The sequence below is a fragment of the Cebidichthys violaceus genome, unplaced genomic scaffold (genome assembly GCF_023349555.1).
Source record: "Cebidichthys violaceus isolate CVI_PGR_0920_01 unplaced genomic scaffold, fCebVio1.0.p SCAF_16, whole genome shotgun sequence".
NCBI classification, from domain to species: Eukaryota; Metazoa; Chordata; class Actinopteri; order Perciformes; family Stichaeidae; genus Cebidichthys; species Cebidichthys violaceus.
In genome coordinates, this window is record NW_027176329.1 from 10,113,167 (window position 1) to 10,129,248 (window position 16,082).

The 16,082-nt window shown below is 42.4% G+C and overlaps 1 protein-coding gene across 2 annotated transcripts; it reads left to right on the forward strand.

Annotated features, from left to right (window-relative positions):
* The first annotated feature begins 911 nt into the window (after positions 1-911).
* On the forward strand, positions 912-15,916 carry LOC137872745 (phosphatidylinositol 4-phosphate 5-kinase type-1 alpha-like). 2 transcript variants are annotated; one of them, XM_068711146.1, is made up of 16 exons: positions 912-1,031; positions 1,428-1,576; positions 2,873-2,907; positions 3,113-3,199; positions 3,684-3,814; positions 3,939-4,056; positions 4,315-4,467; positions 4,984-5,283; positions 5,459-5,667; positions 5,753-5,836; positions 7,214-7,262; positions 7,356-7,440; positions 11,447-11,614; positions 11,766-11,985; positions 12,468-12,546; positions 12,644-15,916. In XM_068711146.1, exons 2-16 carry the CDS (start codon positions 1,528-1,530, stop codon positions 12,647-12,649), a joined length of 1,773 nt encoding a protein of 590 aa, XP_068567247.1. In that variant the 5' UTR covers positions 912-1,031; positions 1,428-1,527; the 3' UTR covers positions 12,650-15,916. The 2 variants fall into 2 exon arrangements, with proteins under 2 accessions (XP_068567247.1, XP_068567248.1); XM_068711147.1 differs by lacking the exons at positions 912-1,031; positions 1,428-1,576 and adding an exon at positions 2,695-2,699.
* Positions 15,917-16,082: the final 166 nt, after the last annotated feature.

A 16,082-nucleotide genomic window follows, 5' to 3' on the forward strand; every position in this document is an offset into this window, starting at 1 on the left:
GGTTGACCAGCATCAACAAGCCAACGAGCCACTAGAGTTTCCTTTTGTCCTCGAACCAATGATTGTGTTTTAGTATCAGTAAGCTTAAAAAAGATTTGTGCTCATCTCTTACTTCATCATAGCACCTAATGAAATTGGACAATTCATATTGCACGTGTATGACATTTTCATGGGATTCCATAAGCACCTGAAGCTTTTTCAACAGTCCTACACAATATATTTTTGGGTCGTTAAATCATTTTATATATTCTATATTCAAGGTACTCAATATGAAACTCAAAGCATATGCCTCTATACGGCTCTCAACATGGTGAGGGTGCTTACAGTGTTTATCTGTATGGTGGCACATGTCTGCCACGATGGTGTCATTGTTATCAGATGTATTGAGCCGAGGCAATAGCTAGCCAGTGGGACACGCTCACATGCATCAACATAATGGAGGCACTGACCATCAAAATTACAAATCCTGTTTTGGCAAAAGTATGACCCATCCTACTCTGTCTCAGTTTGGCTAGTACCCTTTGACTTTGTCGGTTTAATATGGTTAGGTTTAGGCATGATGAGTGAGATTGCTTTGGGTTGGGATAAGAATACAGGTCATGACCTTACCATAGTAGGAGAAATGGTAATAAGGTAGTCAGATCTTAATGGTAATAAGGTGGTCAGACCGGCTATGTAAACAAAGCACAGAGAAACTCTGGTTACAACACACAGAGGGAGATCGACTTCATTCTCTGCTCAGGTAAACATTACTCCACTATATCTTTTCATGAGAAATAGTTTTTTGATGACGTGGTGCACACAATAAAACTCAGTTGTTTTCTTTTTCCGTTTTCCTGTGACATTTGTGTTTTATTCTGAAAAAACATTTAACCGGAAGTTTTGTTCTTGCTCTGGCTGGTGGTGCGTAATACAAAACTGCTGCTTCCGCACTGCTTCCTTGTTTATTTAGTTTTTACGAAAAACAGTGCCTTTAAAGTTTAGTTTTTCTTTCTCTGGAAACGGCGAAAACTACTCCACAAGGTTTTCGAGTGAGTTGGCTCTTTGTTTGTAATGCTGTTATTTAGTTATCAGTGTGACCAGCTTTGCTACAGTTAGAAAAGTTGAATCAGAGTTAGCAGCTAGCTAGCATATATAAATGTCGCAATCCTGACACCAATGTAAGTTAAGGTGCTAGCATGTTACAACATGCACTAGTCTTACCATTCATTACATCCCCCCACAGTTACATTATTCACAAACGGTTAGCAAAAAGTTGTCGTTAAAAAACTACCGTCAGTCTCTGTCTCCGTCTTGTCAACGTAACAAACTGTATTTTAAAATCCTCCAGTCCAGCAACAGAGCCAGTCAACGTGGCGGTTGTCAATATTTGTGGCATGGAGTCATCCGAAGTGTTTGCTGTTAACGAGCTACTTTTGTCTACACAGATCCCCAACTACTAGAAGTGCTCACGCAGAGAAAACTGATAACGTCTAACCAGGATCTGACTTTCAACACAACCGAGTTTGAGATCAGGTTTCGGTCTGAATGGCCACAGCTGCAGAGGAGCCTCCAGAGCTGCAGGGCCTCTCTGGTAGTAAGTACTAACGCTATATTTTTACACTACCGTTTCATGAAAGGGGTAGATCAGTTGTGTTTGACATGAGTTATTCATGTAGATAATCTAGATAGATGGTCATTAGCTCAGGTTATGGCATGTATCGGCACGCCAACGGCTCATCAGTCAGTCCTGTGACAACCTCATAACTGTAATCCTCAAACGATCTTTAGTATTGCCTATATTGTTTGTATACACTCTATTGTCAGGTCTTTAGGCACACCTAGCTGAAACTAAAGCAGCCCAATACTTTCCTGAAGCTTGTTGTTTTCAGTTTTTGTTAAAATCTTCAGTGAGTTATTGACTCAAGCATATGGTCATTTTGGAGGTTTTAATATGTGGTGTTATTGAATTTAATTGAGTTATAATGAGATGTGTTGCTATCATACTATTAAGTCTTATTGAAATAAGTGTGATGGACCAAAAAAAGAGTAATGTAAATAGTATAAGAGACTACAATAGTTTTAGCTAGATGTACTTCAAAACTGGTGAAACATGACAACTGAGTGAAATCAACAGCAGGAAATGGGGCCATTTAACAAAAGTTTTCATTTTGTATTATAGTTCTATTAAGTTGTGAGATTCATATGAGACAGATTGAAAAGATGAATAGTCAAAATGGCCAAACATCCTGACTTTTAGTGCCTGGTATGGGTCAAGCTCTAAAAAAAAAACAACGTGTTCCTACATTTCCAGTAATGCGACTTTAAAACTCTACACCCCCGGTGCGTTTTGTTTTAAAGCTGTGCTCTCATGATGACATCACAACATCCTCAGGTTTTTTTTTTTCCTTTAAGTGTAAAATCAGTGGAGTCCCTGTTAATAAGTGAGAAAAGCAAACTGAAAAGTAGACAGTCACATCATTTAGTTGTATCACTTTCTGAAGTGTTTCTTAAAAGACAAAAGTAAACTATTAAGGTCTAATGTTGACTTTGGACTCCCAGGAAAATAACTTTTGATTATCGATATCAGGACATTCATTAGCCTTTTATGAATTTACTTAAACAGTAATAGAATACTTATCTAATTCCTCCCATTGCACTCGAAGACCTGCAGAGTCAGTTCTGGAGGAGACTGTCTTTTCTCAGAGGTAATGAACGAGGTGCGTCTGCACGCTTTCTTTTCACCATTATGGAATGGTGGAAGCTGTTTCAAGCTGTGTGGTGTAATATTAATGCATCCAGTGTGAGAATTTCATTTGTTTGATTAACTTATTTCGTTCCCTCCTTGTGTATTATTTTCTAACTTTTATGTTTCTTCTCCTTTTCACTCCAGATTCAACTGGGACCCGAAAAAATGCTCCTCCCGAGGTAAGAAATAACTGATTCGTTTGCAGGAAATGCATAATCTAGCTCTGTGACTGTTGGGAAACACATTGCGTTTGTCTTTACAGAATTTACAGACATTTAGCTGACACACCCTCCATTCCTTCCTCTTTGAAATATGAGGATATTGCTTCGCAGCAGACTTTTTTTCCACTTCTATTTCATTTTCCCACCATGTTTGCACTCACAGAGTCCAAGCACCAGCATGACTCCGGCCATGAAAAAGACCATCGGCCATCGTGGAATTGATACCACTGGGGAGACGACGTACAAGAAGGTGGGAGATCAGCGTCCATTGACTGAAGCACATTTACATGCACTCACTTTTGAGTGCAACCAACAATAATTTGCCTTATCTATTATTCTGCCAAATATTTTTACGATTAATTGCTTATTCTATAATATTTTCAAAAGCCAGAGGTAACATCTTCATATGTCTTGTTTTGTTTGACCAACAGCCCAAAACACAACGATTTTTAAATTGTTAAGATAATGTTTGGTGCCTTTGCTTTAGAGATGACTCAAACAATTAAATAATTATCAAAATAGCTGCAGATTCATTTTTTGTTCCCTGATTAATCAAGTAAATGTTGCAGATCTATAATCACTGTTGATTTATGAAAATATGTCAAACCTTTTTTGTCAGTCTTGTCAAGTCCTATTGTGGAGATTGCTTATGATTAGTTAATAATTTATAAACCATAGACAAGATCTGAACTGTATTTGTCATTTGAGTCATGTCAGTTTGCTGTGTCTTCCAGACAACATCTTCAGCCCTACAAGGCGCTATCCAGTTAGGCATCGCGCACACGGTGGGCAGCTTAAGCCAGAAACCTGAGAGAGACGTGCTGCTGCAGGACTTTGAAGTAGTCGAAAGCTTCTTCTTTCCCAGGTAAAATTTTGAGTTAAAGACAAGTTGTAAAGATGATGGTGTTCTGTCTGTACTAAATTATTACTTCTTTACATAACCTCCTTGTATGTTGTCTAATCCTCTGCCTCTTGTCTTTTGCTGGCAGTGAGGGCAGTAACCTTACACCAGCCCACCACTACGGAGACTTCAGGTTCAAGACTTACGCCCCAATGGCTTTCCGGTACTTCAGAGAGATGTTTGGCATCCGGCCTGATGACTACATGGTATTCTTGTTTACTCAGCATCTGTGTCAGAAAATGTGCTAGCAGAACAGTAAAACTCTGAGGAAAGTGAAATAACTGTGAGAAGAAAGGCGTGAAAGAGTGTAACCAGGGAAGCGTGAACTACTTGGGTGTCGACACACTAGGTGTGGGGCTGCTTACGATGTAAAGTCTCAGCTGACTTGTTTTTAACCTGTGTTCGTAGTTCTTTGGTTTCTATAATATAACATTTCTAACTACTGTGCTCTGGTCTGGTGACAGTACTCTCTGTGTAATGAGCCGCTGATCGAGCTATCAAACTCCGGGGCGAGTGGATCTCTCTTCTACGTCTCCAGTGATGATGAGTTCATCATTAAGACCGTGCAGCACAAAGAGGCAGAGTTTCTGCAGAAACTGCTCCCAGGTTACTTCATGGTAAGATCTAAGGACTGGCTTTAATAACTTTGGGCATTTTTCCTATTTTCTGACATATACAATATGTCAGAAAATAGGAATAGGAATAGACAACATGATAAATCAAGAGAATGATTTACAATGACTATTGTTAATGTAAATAATCATTAGTTGCGGCACTAAAGGCATCGTACCATTTTTTACTATTTTGACACAAGCTCTGGCAAAATATTGGCTCTGCATTGTTTTTTCCCCATGGCTAATGTGCAACATGTAAGGCTGTTTGGATTTTGATAGAAACTGGGAAAAAATGCTTTTTACAATTGTATATCAAAATAAGGTGCCATATTTGTCACTGACTGCATCCCTTGTGTGGGATAATGTATAACTTTTCCTTGTTTGTTTTATTATCTATTAATTTTTCGGTTAACATTAGTCAAATACTCATTTCACTTTCTGGTCAGTTGCACTGATGCTTGTTTTGATTTTGTTTTAATATTTTACTTTCCTTCCACCATCGTCTCTGCTCTCTTTCAGAACCTGAACCAGAACAAACGGACCTTATTACCAAAGTTTTATGGACTCTGCTGTGTCCAGGCAGCGGGTAAAAATATCCGTATAGCAGTTATGAACAATCTGCTCCCGAGCGCTGTACAAATGCACCTCAAGTATGATCTAAAGGGCTCCACCTACAAGCGGCGGGCCTCAGCTAAAGAGAGAGAAAAGTCTGTGCCCACATACAAGGACCTGGACTTCCTGCAGGACATGCAGAATGGACTGTTACTGGAGGGGGACAAGTATAGTGCTGTTTGCAAGACCATCCAGAGAGACTGCCTGGTAAGAACTACAGATTAATGCCTGTCTAAACATGAAGCTACACGTGGGATATTTTCAAATTTATTTAGGATCAAATCATCATAAACGCACATAGACTATTAGTAAGAAATATCTACATTTTTTGTCATGTATTTTCCTAATCACTGGTCTGGTGTGTTTCTTGTTTTCCATTCAGCTTCTGCAAAGTTTTAAGATTATGGACTACAGCCTTCTGGTGGGAATCCACAATGTAGATGAAGCCTGTCGAGGGCAGGCCAGCAAAGAGGCGGTGGCCGGGGCTGTGGACCAACGGAGGCCACAAGGTCAAAAGTCCCTGTACAGCACTGCTATAGAGGCCATCCAGGCCGAGGCAGGGAGCATGGGATCACCGGAAACAGAGGACCAGTGAGTGACGGTGTTTCAGTGGTCATGTTTACTGAGAGTAATGACAGAATGATTCAATTATATCTCTTTTTGTTTGATTTGACAGAACGGGTGGAATCCCTGCACGAAACTCGAAAGGCGAGAGGCTGCTGGTGTATATTGGTATTATTGACATTCTGCAGTCCTATAGGTAAACAGCACACATGTTTGTATACCTCTAAAGCAGGGGTCGGCAACCCATGGCTCCGGAGCCGCAAGCAGCTTTTCAGCCCCTCTGTTGCGGCTCCCTGAGTCTACATCCACACTAATAAAAAAAAAAGTTTTAACAAACAAAAACGATCTCCGTCCACGCGGCGTTTCAGCATCGTTTTTTTCGAGACGATCTCCGCCCAGACTACAACGCCTGAAAACGAATATCACGTGACTATTCACGTACACTGGGAACGCGGGTGGGTCCGGTGTAAACAGGAAGTAGATAGGTTAGCGGCTTTGAGCAACCAGATGGCTGCTCCGTAGGTCTGATAACGCCGCTGGACACGCCGCTCGCTAATCGCTACAATAACAGCTGTTTCCTCCGCAGACATGCAGACTTTAACTGAACAACAGCTGCTAGTAAAGACAACAAGGTCAACAACGCCTGTAATCAGTTGTCCATGTTAAATTAACCTGGTGGTCGATAGATAACCAAAGCTGTTGTTTGTGAATTTCCGGGTAAGGGTCACGTGATAGGGGTGTGACGAATCAGGGAAGGACACGTCGTGACTGCTAAGAACCAATCAAGTAGTGAACGTGGGTGTCTACATCTACTGTGTCACTGAAAATAAAAAATGTTTTAATATTTTGTCAACTAAAATGTGACATCCTATTACGTCGCTGTCAAGCGCCTTTCCCTGCAGGTGGCCAGTCATGATTTGCAGACCCCCACCCTCGGTAAACTATCAATGGATAAATCAAAAAAAAGAAAAGTCATCGAGGAAAATAGATTGTTTAATTCTGTGGGGACGTATTCATTTGCTTTCACTGCAAATCATGCCGGCTTACCTGTATGCTTGATATGTGCAAAAAATGTAATGTAAAAAGACACTTCCAGAACAAACACACTGCATTTGCTGAATAGTATCACGCTGGAGATGAGCGAAAAAGAGCGATTTCTCAACTGCTGCAGCAAACTCTCCTCTTCATAAGTTTGATTAACAGGTAAAATAGCAATAAAATGTCAAGAATTGTCTTTTTTGTCTATTTTCATAAATACAACTAACTATAATTTGTGTATATATAATATAACTACATTTAAAACTTTATACGCTGTAATATCAAATAGCTTTTGCGGCTCCAGACAAAATTTATTTGGTGGAAAATAGGGCAAAATGGCTCTTTGGATAGTAAAGGTTGCTGACCCCTGCTCTAAAGCCTTTGTGCAGTCGGTGACGCACAAAGTCTACACAGCCTGCATAGCAAAAGCAGCAAGTTAGCGAGGCAGCGGCAGCTTAAGTGCCCTGTCTGTCTACACAGGATATGTTCAAGCACAGAATTGAGTGTAATCCAGGCTCTATGTGTTGTTTTTCAGATTAGTAAAGAAGCTCGAACACTCGTGGAAAGCTTTGGTTCACGATGGGGTAGGCTACATCCTCCATTAGATTCTCTGGCCTCAGTTAATTTTAAATAAAAAATGCTCTTAAGTAAACCCTGTAATCATTCCTTTTCTGTAGGACACTGTATCGGTACACAGACCAAGTTTCTACGCGGAACGATTTCAGAAGTTCATGTGCAACGCAGTCTTCAGGAAGGTCTTATGTAAGTACATATTGTATCCATGAATGTATGCATATGAATACTGTGAACCCTGCAGCGCGTCACAGATCACACTGTGTCACCTCATTGCTAGGCACATTTGTTGCTTTCATTGCCTTTAAACACAGGGCTCTCCCTGTCATGGTGCATCGACAGTTTGGGAACCCTGTGGGGAGCTTTCCTCAGAGGAAACTTATTGTTGTCTTGGACGTGCAGAGTTTCAAATATAGAAACAGCTGCTCAGGCGAAGGGCCAGACTAAGAATGGTTCTAAAACCCCAATGAAAAAACTAAGAAGAGTTGAGGAGACCCTGCCTGGAGGAAGCCCGGGGCCCACATCTGGAGCCAGACCCAGTCGGAGGAGCCGACAGCGAGCGCCTGGTGACCGGGTTTGCCACAGAGCCCGGCCGGGCACAGCCCGAAGCAGCAACGTGGCACCCCCCTCCTCTCCATCCTGTGGGCTCACCACCTGCGGGAGGAACCGCTGGGGTCGGGTGCGCTGCCCCATGGGTGGCAGTGAAGGCCAGGGACCTCGACAGACCTGACCCGGGTGGCAAAGGCTGGCTCTGGGGACGTGGAACGTCACCTCTCTGTTGGGGGAAGGAGCCGGAGCTTGTGCGGGAGGTGGAACGCTACCAGTTAGATCTGGTGGGGCTTATCTCTACGCACTGCATCGGTTCTGGAACCGTACTCCTGGATAGGGGTTGGACTCTTTTCTTCTCTGGAGTTGCCCAGGGTGTGAGGCGCCAGGCGGGTGTGGGGATACTCACAAATCCCTGGCTGAGTGCCGCTGCATCGGAGTTTACCCCGGTGGACGAGAGGGTCGCCTCCCTATGCCTGCGGGTTATGGGGGGGAAAACTCTGACTGTTGTCTGTGCATATGCACCGAACAACAGTTCAGAGTATTCGGCCTTCTTAGAGACTCTGACTGGAATCCTGTATGGGACTCCATAGTTCTGCTGGGGGATTTCAACGCGCACGTGGGCAACGATGGGGATACCTGGAGAGGCATGATTGGGAGGAACGGCCTCCCTGATCTAAATCCGAGCGGTCGTTTGTTGTTGGACTTCTGTGCTAGTCATGGATTGTCCATAACGAACACCATGTTCGAGCATAAGGATGTTCGTAAGTGTACGTGGTACCAGAGCACCCTAGGCCGAAGGTCGATGATCGATTTTGTTGTCGTATCATCGGATCTGAGGCCGTATGTTTTGGACACTCGGGTGAAGAGAGGGGCGGAGCTGTCAACTGATCACCATCTGGTTGTGAGTTGGGTCAGAGGGTGGGGGAAAACTCTGGACAGACAGACCTGGTAAGCCCAAACGGGTAGTGCGGGCAAACTGGGAACGTCTGGAGGAGGCCCCTGTCCGGGAGATCTTCAACTCACACCTCCGGCGGAGCTTTTCTAGCATCCCTGTGAAGGTTGGTGGCATTGAACAGGAATGGACGATGTTCAAAGCTTCTATTGCCAAAGCTACGGCGGTGGGCTGTGGTCTCAAGGTCTTAGGTGCCTCAAGGGGCGGTAACCCTCGAACACCGTGGTGGACACCGGTGGTCAGGGAAGCCATCCGACTGAAGAAAGAGGCCTTCCGGGATATGTTATCCCGGAGAACTCCTGAGGCAGTTGCAAGGTACCAACAGACCCGAAGGGCTACAGCCGCTGCCGTGAAGGAGGCAAAGCAGCGGGTGTGGGAGGAGTTCGGAGTAGCCATGGAGAAGGACTTTAGGTCGGCACCAAGGTGTTTCTGGAAAACCATCCGGAACCTCAGGAGGGGGAAACGGGGAAACATCCAAGCTGTATACAGTAAGGATGGGACTCTGTTGACTTCAACTGAGGGGGTAATCGGGCGGTGGAAGGAGCACTTTGAGGAACTCCTGAATCCGACTAATACGCCCTCTATGGTAGAGGCAGAGCTGGAGGCTGATGGGGGAGCATCATCAATTTCCCTGGTGGAAGTCACTGAGGTAGTCAAACAACTCCACAGTGGCAAAGCCCCAGGGATTGATGAGATCGTCCAGAAATGCTGAAGGCACTGGGTGTGGAGGGGCTGTCTTGGATGACACGTCTCTTCAACATTGTGTGGAGGTCTGGGACGGTGCCTAGGGAGTGGCAGACCGGGGTGGTGGTTCCCCTGTTCAAAAAGGGGGACCAGAGGGTGTGTGCCAATTACCGCGGTATCGACCTACTCAGCCTCCCTGGTAAAGTCTACTCCAAGGTGCTGGAAAGGAGGGTTCGGCCGATAGTCGAACCTCGGATTGAAGAGGAACAATGCGGATTCCGTCCTGGCCGTGGAACAACGAACCAGCTCTTCACTCTCGCAAGGATCCTGGAGGGGGCTTGGGAATACGCCCATCCGGTCTACATGTGTTTTGTGGACCTGGAGAAGGCGTATGACCGGGTCCCCTGGGAGATACTGTGGGAGGTGCTGCGGGAGTATGGGGTGAGGGGGCCACTTCTGGGGGCCATCCAATCCCTGTACGCCCAAAGCGAGAGCTGTGTCCGGGTTCTCGGCAGCAAGTCAGACTCGTTTCCGGTGAGGGTTGGCCTCCGCCAGGGCTGCGCTTTGTCACCAATCCTGTTTGTGATATTCATGGACAGGATATTGAGGCGTAGTCGTGGGGAGAAGTGTTTACAGTTTGGTGGGCTGAGGATTGCATCGCAGCTGTTTGCAGATGATGTGGTCCTGATGTCTTCATCGGGCTGTGACCTCCAGCACTCACTGGATCGGTTCGCAGCCGAGTGTGAAGCGGTTGGGATGAGGATCAGCACCTCTAAATCTAAGGCCATGGTTCTCAGCAGGAAACCGGTGGATTGCCCACTTCGGGTAGGGAATGAGTCCTTACCCCAAGTGAAGGAGTTCAAGTACCTCGGGGTCTTGTTCGCGAGTGAGGGAACAATGGAACGTGAGATTGGCCGGAGAATCGGAGCAGCTGGGGCGGTATTGCAGTCGCTCTACCGCACCGTTGTGACGAAAAGAGAGCTGAGCCGCAAGGCAAAGCTCTCTATCTACCGGGCAATCTTCGTTCCTACCCTCACCTATGGTCATGTGGACTGGGTCATGACCGAAATAATTAGATTGCGGGTACAAGCGGCCAAAGTGGGTTTCCTCAGGAGGGTGGCTGGCATCTCCCTTAGAGATAGGGTGAGAAGTTCGGTCATCCGTGAGGGACTCGGAGTAGAGCCGCTGCTCCTTTGCGTGGAAAGCAGCCAGTTGAGGTGGTTTGGGCATCTGGTAAGGATGCCACCTGGGCGCCTCCCTAGGGAGGTTTTCCAGGCACAACCAGCTGGGAGGAGACCCCGAGGGAGGCCCAGGACCAGATGGAGGGACTATATCTCCAAACTGGCCTGGGAGCGCCTCGGGATCCCCCAGTCAGAGCTGGCTGATGTGGCTCGGGAAAGGGAAGTTTGGGGTCCCCTGCTGGAGCTGTTGCCCCTGCAACCCGATCCCGGATAAGCAGTTGAAGATGAGATGAGATGAGATGAGAAACAGCTGCTCAAACATCCTGCCAAGATTAGATGATGACTCTTGTTGAATTCATTAACATCACTCAACATTCTAGACTGCTGATGAAACAAATATTTGCTGCCTTCTGATGGCAATAAAGAGTCAACCTTTGCTGCATGTTGTCCCCTTCCCTCCCCCTTTCTAGTCTACCTGTTCTAACTAATAATGGCAAAAAGGGCCAAAAATATATATATATATATAAAAAAAAAAAAAAAAAAGTCAAATGTCAGCTAGTTAAAAAAAACGTAGATTAAAAGTGGAAAGGTGGACTAAACATAAATAATGGCGTTTGTGTGATTTCAGAAGTTTATGTAGGATTGCATTCACTACTTAAAGTGACCAAAATATTACAGAATACATCTTGGCACCAAGATTGCATTGCCACACCCTCAGACGTGCCTCTCTGCCCACTGGGTCGCACTATTACCCAAACAGCGAAATTGAGCCCATAATGTCAGTGTCATTTTATGGCCTCTTAATTAACACTTTTCCTCTTGTATCTAGTAAAGACATCGCCATCTAAGAAGCGGCGTGCAGTCACACATGGTCCTTTGAGGAAGACAGCTGGTGCTGGGCCTCCTCTGTTGACCCAAATGAGCAGCAACAGCCAGCACTCCAACCTCCAACATCAAGTCAGCTCTGACACCAAAGAAGACACTGAAGGAGACAACGGTAAGAACTGGAAACAGGATTTCAGGTTTCAAGTGAAGTGCTGAAATCTAGTTTAGTTTTTTGATACAGGCAGTCCTCCAGCATGTACCAGCACGTGAAGTGCTTCTTTCACAACACCGTCTTAACAGTTTTCAACTCCCGTTCCACCCAGTCATGCAGTCAGGTCGTCCTGACCTCCTTCCAAAGACCTTACCGCCCAGCAACGCTGTTGGCAACGCTACTGAAACCACCGCCTCCTCCTCCTCCTTGGGAAACCCTGGATTTCTTCCCACAAGTCAGCCTCCGCCTCACTCTGAGGACGCCTACAAGCCAGTGGGAGTGGATTTAAACAACACACTGAGTAAAGACCAAGAGCTCAGCTCCCCCAAGAAGTAAGAGGGAAAACACACATTTAAGAACAGTATTTTCACATGAGAGCTCGTCAGAAGTATATGCATATTCAAATGTGTTTAGGTCTGTCATGGATAGTGTGATAATTACAGTCTGTTATCTTACATGATGTCAGTGTTAATGATAATGGTAATTATTAACTGTGCAAAAGCTGTGTACACATCCCAGTTCACATAATTTGATTGGCTGTGTTTTGTTGTGTTGTTGGTGGGAGTGAAGCCTGCCGTAAAAATGTCCCTTAACCAGAACCTCAAGAAAAGTCAGCATGCATAGATAGCACATGCAAAGTGCTATCTAGTGGCAAACATCTTCATCATGCTAATCTCAATTAAACCTTGGCTAAAAAACACAATTAAAAAGTATTTTGATTTTTTTTGTATATTCATTTAATTTGTATACACAGATAGTGTTTATTATTGTGTGAAGGTTTGATTCACTTACACTGGTCTTTTGTTGTTTGCAGAGCTCAGTATGACGAAGGTATCGGTTCTGAGGATGTGATCTCACTCAGTGGCATTGTTCCTAAAGCAAGCAAATGCTCTGTAAGTTGCTAAAAAGTTTTTAATTTCTTGTGACAGATTTTGCTTATGCTGAGTGTTTTTTTTTTTGTAACTTATGTTCGTTGCCTTTTGTTTTTAGGTGTAAAAGAATGAACTTAAATGATTCGAGACAAACTTGGAGGAAGTCATGGGCGTGGATGAATTGTTACGACCCCCCTTGGTGTGATTTGAGGTAAAGTTTACTGTGCATCGGCGAGACCAAGTGGGACATTAAATGTTGTTGTTGTTGTTGTTGTTTTGCACTATGATATCCAAATCTCAACATGGTATGAGCATGTCAGTGGGTGGTTGTGTTCTGACACTAGTAATTGCGGGTACATTAATGCTGTGGTTATTGAACACTATAATTCATCTCATAGGAATGCTTCTGCACAACCAGATTGTTCTTGGCACTGATGTTTAAACTCAGCCAGCATTTGATGTAGAGTGTAACATGAGGAGTTTGCCTTATTTGAGACTGTCTTTATTTAAGCGTTGTTTTTTCAATTTTATTGTCTCCTTTTTAGAATTACTTCCTCCTTTGTGTTTACCAAATGCTGTAGCACATCCTTGTGCATACTCGTTTTTGTAAGTGTCTGTCCCACCACCCAAAGGCCCGAGCCGGTTCCTACTACATGATTGACTAAGATGTCTTAACACAAAACCATATTATTTGGGTTGGGAACACTGTTTTAAATAAAACATGTTTTTAAAGCAATTTCTGTATATATACTGAGTAAGCTGCCGTTTTTTTAAAGCCTACTCTGAATGCAAATCATGCTGGAAAAAGAGGTGATCCTCAGCTTGTGGTTTTTATTCAACCAATTAGTCTAATGGACTGTGATTTCTAAATGTCACCTCTTATTTTCAGGTCGAAGGGTTATAGTAATAGGATTTTTTTGACTTACACTGTACAGTTTGATATCAGTTTCAGGTTTATTGTGTCGACTTGCTTATGTTTAAATGTGACCAAAGAACTGGTACTCTGTGACTTGGGGCCTGTCTCGTGAAGCAATACCAGTGAGTATTTTTTATATATATATATATATATATATATATATATATATATATATATAAAACCACCTCCCCACTGATCAATTGATCGGGGGAAATTGACTCACAATTTTACATGGGCTTAATAAACAGAAACGCATAACTTTTAAGTGTCATGTACCAAAAAGCATGACATGATTACAAAAATGGTACAATCACTTTGTTTTTCATTCATTATAAATTATGATATTTTAAATGGTAATATAGTAAATGTTTGCAGTATAAGCAGGTGTCCCACTGTGACTATAAAATGGAATAAAGACAGTTTTTAAAAGAGCATCAAACTTACTGTTTCAGAGTATTCCTATTGGTATAGCTCAGCCTTATAGTAATGAGACATTCTAACACTGCAGCCCTGGAGAATGTAATGCGATTTTCTAAGTAGGGATATTTTTATATAATCATAGATAACAACAGATCATCTGCATTGTTAGGGTAATTTATGTAAAGCATCTGAAACTAGCCTCCACTAATATCATCCAATTTCATAACCATAACACCACCGGCAGTTTCAAACCTGCAGTTCAGTCCAAACTGCGGTACCTAAAGCCAAAAAGTAACAGCAGCAGCAGTTTGGACCTGAAGATATAGTGATTTGCACAACCGGCTGTCAAAGAAAGACAGCTTCAGCAACTTTGTCTTACAGCTCATGAGTGTAAGAGCATTGTTTGTTTGCTTCCGGGTTGATATTGAAATGTGTTTGTTTTTATTTTTCAACATTTTGACCACATAAAGAGTTTTGCTTGAGTGTTATTGTCTGTCCTTTTCTCCAACGTAACCAGGAGAAAGAAAAGAAAACTAGGGTAGGATGTACTGGCCAAAAGAAGTTTAGCAATATATGTTGGTAGTTTTGACTTTTCTTCTGAATATTTAAAACTATAAACATGGGTGGTACTGCGTTTTTATTAGATTTTTTTTAAATTATACTCCCACAATTTGCATTAGTCCACTGGTAATAGTCAAAAAACTATGTATAAATTGAATATGATATTTGAGTAATCCATATCATATTAATTGTACTACTATTTTCCCCTTTACTTATATCAACCACATATTACAGCTGATGTATTTCACACCGATTAAGATGTATGGCAGTTTGATTGTTGTATTATTTTCAGCTTTTTGTTTTCCTGATCCTGCTATTTATAAACAAGTTGTGCATCAAGTACTTCCTCAACATTACTCATACTATGTTGTTATATTAATTATGATCTTAACACAACCTTGGTTACTGCAATTTCCCAAAAGGGATATCTTCGCCATCTGTTGTTAAATTAATTTTAGTTGATTTGTTGATGTTGCATGTGATTGACTTGTAATTAAAGAAACGTGTCTCTGTCATAAGCTGAACTAGTAAACCCGGGATTAACGGAGGCAGCTGTGTGAGCTTTGTTTGTACGGGTTATTAGGAAAACATGGTGATGGCTGCCTGGTGTATAAAAGTACAAAACTGTTTGTCTGCCTTTTGTACACTCAAACTGGTAGACATATTATTGGTTGTTTGATTCAAGCTGGGTTTTAGCACTAAAAATGGATGTGCTTAAATGTAAATTATTGTTTAATTTTTTTAAAATGCAGAAATGATTTAGAACACATTTTTAGTCTGACAGCCAAATTAAATCAGTAGCTTGAAATATGCTTCAACTATGCAACAAAATTCTTTGTTTACAGCATATATACTGTATTCTTGAATGAACGAACAGTGGTGCAATACATTAAATGACATGACAATTTTCCAACCAAGAAAAGATAAACATGCATCATTTGGGTAGTTTTATACATCCTGTTAATGGTATGTGGAGGTATTTTATTCTGCTCACTGTTATATATCAAACTGTCCGACTTATTTTGAAGTGAAACTGTGTCTTATGGTATGAACTTTAAAACAGTTAGACATGCAGCCTATGAACCAAACATGTACATAGTTATATGTATTATAGTATTTATTACTGTATATATTGCTCTGGTGTCCAATATGTTTATTAATGGTGAGTATTGATTGAAAATGTGCCTTTCTCTTGTACAACAAGCTTGTATCAAAGGCATGCAACTGTAACTGAGTAAAACTTGTCTTTGTTGTGATGGTTTTGATTATTATAACAAATCATCCTTTAATTTGTGTCTGTATAGTTTATTAATTGGTCTTCACTTGCCTTTGCATTATATACAGTAAATGTGTGCAAGTGTATGCAAGAATCACAATATTGCCTTTTCCACCAGAATATGTATTTAGAAGTTCTCTCTCTTGCTCTTTTGGTGATCTCATGTTTTTGTACACTTCTACCTGAATTTATTAAATAAAAAATACATGTTGCTTTTGTTTGATTGTATTACATTATACAGATGTTTTCTGTCTCTAATAGTGTTATGTAATATGACTGATACATACTGTAAGACGTTATTAATAATGAGTTAGCTATCCCTTTATATCTTGGTGTACTACACCCTTGCAATGTCGCAGAATAATAAACAGCATTTAATTTACA

Coding starts and splice junctions, on each gene's coding strand:
- LOC137872745 (XM_068711146.1), top strand. CDS start 1,528: ATGGCCACAGCTGCAGAGGAGCCTCCAGAGCTGCAGGGCCTCTCTGGT. Junction 2,908..3,112: donor GAAAAAATGCTCCTCCCGAG/GTAAGAAATAAC, acceptor TTGCACTCACAG/AGTCCAAGCACCAGCATGAC. Junction 5,668..5,752: donor TCACCGGAAACAGAGGACCA/GTGAGTGACGGT, acceptor TTGATTTGACAG/AACGGGTGGAATCCCTGCAC.